Source organism: Octopus bimaculoides, chromosome 6 (assembly GCF_046866305.1).
Source record: "Octopus bimaculoides isolate indiv1 chromosome 6, ASM4686630v1, whole genome shotgun sequence".
NCBI classification, from domain to species: domain Eukaryota; kingdom Metazoa; phylum Mollusca; class Cephalopoda; order Octopoda; family Octopodidae; genus Octopus; species Octopus bimaculoides.
The window spans coordinates 109,775,740-109,781,865 of record NC_142933.1 but is presented as its reverse complement, the minus strand read 5'-3'; the positions used below and the strand labels follow the sequence as shown (position 1 = coordinate 109,781,865).

The 6,126-nt window shown below is 32.2% G+C and overlaps 1 protein-coding gene across 1 annotated transcript; it reads left to right on the top strand.

The window, feature by feature from the left end:
- The first annotated feature begins 1,578 nt into the window (after positions 1 to 1,578).
- On the top strand, positions 1,579 to 5,887 carry LOC128248021 (uncharacterized). The gene is made up of 5 exons (XM_089353287.1): positions 1,579 to 1,644; positions 2,870 to 3,027; positions 4,122 to 4,256; positions 4,390 to 4,620; positions 5,543 to 5,887. The coding sequence occupies exons 1-5, from the start codon at positions 1,635 to 1,637 to the stop codon at positions 5,699 to 5,701; spliced, it is 693 nt and encodes a 230-aa protein (XP_089209413.1). The 5' UTR covers positions 1,579 to 1,634; the 3' UTR covers positions 5,702 to 5,887.
- The last annotated feature ends 239 nt before the right edge of the window (positions 5,888 to 6,126 follow it).

The following is a 6,126-nucleotide window of genomic DNA, read 5'->3' as shown; positions in this document are numbered from 1 at the left end:
GGAGTCGATGCAGGAATCGGAATTCAGAGATCCAAAAATATATCTATTGAGCCTCAACGACATTATAGAATGCTTTATAACAAAATTATCAGAACAGTAGTTGACCAAATAAAAGCACGATATTCATCCTTAGAAGAGTTTAAATTCTGCAAACAATTTCCTGTGGACTTTAGAGATTCTTTAAAAATCACTTATGGCACTTATTTTGTGAAAAAAAATTTTCGGATTCCTACCTTTAACAGAGATTCCGAATATGGAAAAATATTAACAGAATCCAATTTCATCTTTATTACATTTCACTTATGATTTTTAGACTTTTTAAGGGAGAGGAGGATGGGAAAGTACTGATGTTTCGAAGAGAGAGAAAAATACAAACAATACACTTATTTCAGGCTCATCTCTACAGAGCCATTTTTTATTCCCTGCTTATTCTAGGTCATACGGGGGTGATTGCATATTCAGAATCTCCCATATGTAAATTGTAGGAATACGAAAATTTTTTACTGAAAAATTGCCGGGGGTGGGGAGAGAGAGAAATCCATTGTATGCCTAACCCTGAAGTCACCGCACGCCACTGATATGTGTATATATATGTGTGTGTGTGTGTGTGTGTGTGTGTGTGTGTGTGTGTGTGTAGGGAAAATAAGACAAGGCTGAGAGTTATCGACTTCCTTTACCGATTGTCTAAATTTAGTTTTAACGAAATTGTCAGCTTTCATTTGTGGCGGAAGTTGAATCTTGCTTTTAGAAGCAGAAAATATTTCTTGTTGCGTGTATATGTATGTATATATATATATATATATATATATATATATATATATATATATATATATATATATATAGAAGATTGGAAAGGAACACACGAGTTGATATGTATAATGAAAATAAAACAAGGTAGAAAATAATGCTAAAATAATTTTATCATGAAGAACATTCTAGCACCGGTTTCAGTCTTTGCAACTTTTTCAACTTAGAGTAAAGCATGAAAAACAATTAAATTGCGGAAAAATTAAATGAAATGTTCTTTTAAAATATTTCGATAGTTTTCAAATGCAAGGGATATTTTCTTTTTTTCAGTCTGTCTCTGTCTCTCTTTTTTTAGCTTGCTGCTAACTACCTAGAACTCACAAGAGTAATATATATATATATATATATATATATATATATAACACGACAAGAAATATTTTTTGCCTCTTTTTATGGAGACAAAAGGGTTTATAGGACTGCAAAAAAGAAGTGCTCAAATGAAATTGAGACAGAGACAAAAACCATTGATTAAAGAACAATCAAATCCGAGTCAACGACTTTATAAAACACCACGCTTCCATACATTTTATCATATATAAACATTACCATGGCCTTCAACATATAAAAGCAAGATTCAACATCCGCCACAAATGAAAGCTAACAATTTTTGTAAACTAAATTTAGACAATGGATAAAGGAAGTCGATAACTCTCAGCCTCTTAATGGAGGTCATCACATGTGAAGGGATTTTTACAAAAAAACTATGACTGTTAAAAGGACTATATAAGCCGATATTTCGTCGTCTCATGAACACAATTTCGAAAGAAGCAAAGGAACTACAACCTAATTTTCTCTTAAAATCTTTTTCGTAACGACGATAACACAAAATGAATAACTGTAAGTATGTGGTCGGCATTATATAGATACATACATATTTAAATACATATATTTATCTATGTATATAAGTGGTTTTAAATACATGTATTTTTTCTCTCCTTTTTTTCTGTCTTTTTTTCTCTCGCTGTTTTTTTTTCTCCTCTTTTTCTCTCCTTGTTTCTTTCTGTGTTCCTTTCTGTGGAAGAGCGTAGGCTCGAAACATTAAAGACTTTTTCAATTCCCAAGCGTTATACTAATACATCTATTTGTTTTCTACACCACCTTTCTTCGTCTGTTGTTTTTTTTTGTGAATTCTCCCTATACATACATACATACATACATATATAAATATAACATTTATAAATGTTCTATATTATACACAGCCTTGGTTTTTTTATCCCATTAAGAAATCCTTATATACATATATATATATATATATATATATATATATATATATATATATATATATATATATATATATATATATATATATATAATGTATTGCATTTTATCTTTTACTTGTTTTTGTCACTAGGCTGCGACCATTCTGTGGCACTACCTTGAAGAATTTTTAGTCGAATGTACCAACCCTAGGACTTATCTGTGAATGTTTGGTACTTATTCTCTCGATCACTTTTGCCCAGCCGCTAGGCTACGGGTGTATAAACACACAAGCATTGGATCTCAAGCGGTACTGAAGTGGGAGAGACAATGACACACATAAATATACACATACACACACATATACGTGTCTCTATCTATCTATCTATCTATACATATATTTATCTATTTATCTATATAAGTGGTTTTAATATGGTCTTGTCTTTCATTTGATATATAAAATATCGCCTGTTTCCATAAATTGAATATTTCTATTTATATCTTTGTTGAATGCAATCATTACAGTGCAGTACATTGTTTTTATTTCTATTATTTAAATATCGCACTCTATACCTATGTTAGAACAAAACACCTAAAACATGGCCTTCTTCCACTCGCCAAAAATATCTATTCACTTCTCTATAACACACTACACAAGAAATTATTGTTTATATTTAGTGGAACTATATGAAATATTTGTGAATTTCGTTTATTGAGTTCCAAAACGTTCAGCTCATTGTTTACTACCCGTGAAAATTAACAGGGACTTAATCAGTTATTTCTTTTTAATAATAACGGTTCCTTGAATGTTTCCCTTTCTTTCTAAATGTTCCTTAATGGTATTATTTTTTGTATTTTCACGTAGATTGGCAATATATATTGGTCCTATGTCTCTCAGTCTGGACTTCATTCATCCATGGAGCGTCTATAAAACCCACAGAGATACCAATAAGTAACATAAAAGCTCAGCTGGACACGGCTCGCAGGGCCTCAATAGCTGTGAATAATACTTTGCACACCTTCGTAAGTTTACACTTTATTTCTTCATATAAACATACACATTCGCCGAGGTCGACTTTGCCTTTCATCCTTTCGGGGTCGATAAATTAAGTACCAGTTACGTACTGGAGTCGATCTAATCGACTGGCCCCTACCCCCAACTTTCGGACCTTCTGCCTAGAGTAGAAAACATTATTATCATTATTATTATGAGTAGTAGTAGTAGTAGTAGTAGTAGTAGTAGTAGTAGTAGTAGCAGCAGTATTTAGTCGGTGACGTGACAGAATCGTTAGCACACCAAGCGAAATGCCTAGCGGTATTTCGTCTGCCGCTGTTCTCAGTACAAATTCCGTCGAGGTCGACTTTTATTTTTCATATTTCGGGTTCGATAAAATAAGTACCAGTTGAGTACTGGTGTCGGTTTAATCGACTGGATCCCTCCCTCAAAAAATTTCAGGCCTTGTGCCTATAATAGAAAGGATTATTATTATTATTGTTGTTGTTGTTATTACTCTTTTACTTGTTTCCGTCATTTGACTGCGGCCATGCTGGCGCACCGCCTTTAGTCGAACAAATCGACCGCAGGACTTATTCTTTGTAAGCCTAGTACTTACTTATTCTATCGGTTCTTTTGCCGAACCGATATGTTAAGGGGACGTAAACACACCAGCATCGGTTGTCAAACGACGTTGGGGAGACAAACACAAACACAGACACATATACACATACATACATATATATATACATATATACGACGGGCTTCTTTCAGTTTCCGTCAACCAAATCCACTCACAAGGCTTTGGTTGGCCCCAGGCTATAGTAGAAGACACTTGCCTAAGATGCCACGCAGTGGGACTGAACCCGGAACCATGTGGTTAATAATCAAGTACTTACCACACAGCCACTCCTGCGCCTATTATACAAATTATTATCACTTCTTGTTATACCACTCCAATAATATATTACTTAACATACTACCCACATATCAATTAATAAAGTTCTCATTAAGATCCATATTTACAATGATTACTTTAGCATAAATAGACTTCTTTTTCATTGTTTTCTAATCCTATCTGTCCAAATCTTAGACTCATAATTTGTCACGTTTTTTTCTACAGTGCCACAACACTCCATTGGCATCTGCGGTAAGCTGTCCTCACTTTATTCATATGCTACTCAACCAGACGGGACTTACATTCCCTCAGCTCTACATTCAAGACTGTATCACCATCGCGCAGACAGACTTATTCAAGGTATGGACATATTATCAAAACACATTTTCTTGAAATATTTATACACTTTCTATCTAAACTCGATTCTATATTTTATAAGAAATCTCAATCAGTGTCGAATAATATTCAAGCTTCTCACAATTCTTTATTACAGATTGCTCTATCCAATATGTCTGCAACCCTCAATCAATATGTTACTGTGTTGGAGAATCAGACGAAAAAAGAATATGACCAGCTGTGTGCTCCTGCCAAACGTATACAGACACAGTGTCATTATCCCGCTGACTGTTCTAAACTCACTCCCACATCTGATGGCTTATTTTACTGTTACCTAAGACAAACACTTTCTTACCTGGTTGATACGATACTTGAACTGGATTCACCGGTAATTATTATTATCGTAATACCTTTTTCTAGATAATATTCAAGCGATTTCTTTTTTATCTCCTTACGTAAAATCATATAAATTAATGTTCAGTTCAATATAATGGCACCAAACTATCTTCGTGTTTATCGGAATATATTAAATATGTCTCATACAATTAATCTGGGAAGATATGGTCAGTTTATTTAAAGAAATGTTGTCAAAGATCAATGGTTCTATTCTTCAGATTTCTTCGGTATAATAAAAAAAAATCGTTTGAAAGCACTCTTGCATTTCATGGCTGCCAAAAGATTAAATCTCTTCGGGGTTTCTTTCCTAATATTTCTGTCATAAAATACTTCGTGCAGACGTTAATCAGGTTACGCCATCCGCTATTTCCTTATTTATATGGTGCTATTAAGTTGACAACAATGCATAGGATTGTAATCAGTGTAGAATGTCTAATTATTTCAAGTAATTACTACAATTAGAATAATTTTGAACTTTTCTAATTTAATAATATAACTTAGCCTTTGTTATATAAAAAATATATGTGCATATATGTGTTTATATAATTATTATCTATATATATAAAAATTAGTAATAAATTTCATGACATGTGAGTACATTATTAGTATTAGCAAATGTGATACACAGTCTATGTGTATAAATGTCTCTATAGTATTGAATCTAAGGTGAAATAGTTTAATTTGTCATGTTTATATCTCTTCCGTGTAGGATTTCATATGTATGTATGTATGTATGTATGTATGCATACATACACATACACATACATATAGCTTGATACTGTGTAGACTGAGAACCTCGTTGGCAAACGTCGTTATATGCGTATGTGTGTGTCTGTGTGTGTATTTGTCTGTGTGTATGTTAATATCAATTAATGTTTATTCCTAACTTACAATATTCTTTTCGTGTATTTCAGATATTTTCAAACATCAAACAAAATGTCGAAGTGGATGACAGTCTTTTGCTACCGGACGATGTGCCAATAACCAAGCAGCGATGGTTTACCATAATTACACTCCATACTCTTTATGAAAATATAAACCACATTCAAAATACTCTACAATCCTTTGTGTAATTAATTCCTGTTATAATATGTGTAGGACCAATCTCAGTAAGAGAAAAATCAGATACAAGTGTATCGTTTCAAATGTGTAGAAGTGTTTTAGCTTCACCACTTAATAATCATATCGACGATTATATTAATCGTTAAATACCAATATTTCTATTAATTTTTATCTTATATTTTCTTATCACGTTTATATTCGAACACAATATATATATATATATATATATATATATATATATATATATATATATATATACGCTATGTAATAAATATTTATATTTAATATCGTGTCGCATCGATGTTATTGGTATTACACCAACGTATCAATCCATACACATATTTATATTTTATATATACATACCAATATCTAGGTCATTTTGTTCATTTTAGAAATAATTTATTTTTCTATTCCATTTTATAATTTTTTGATCTTT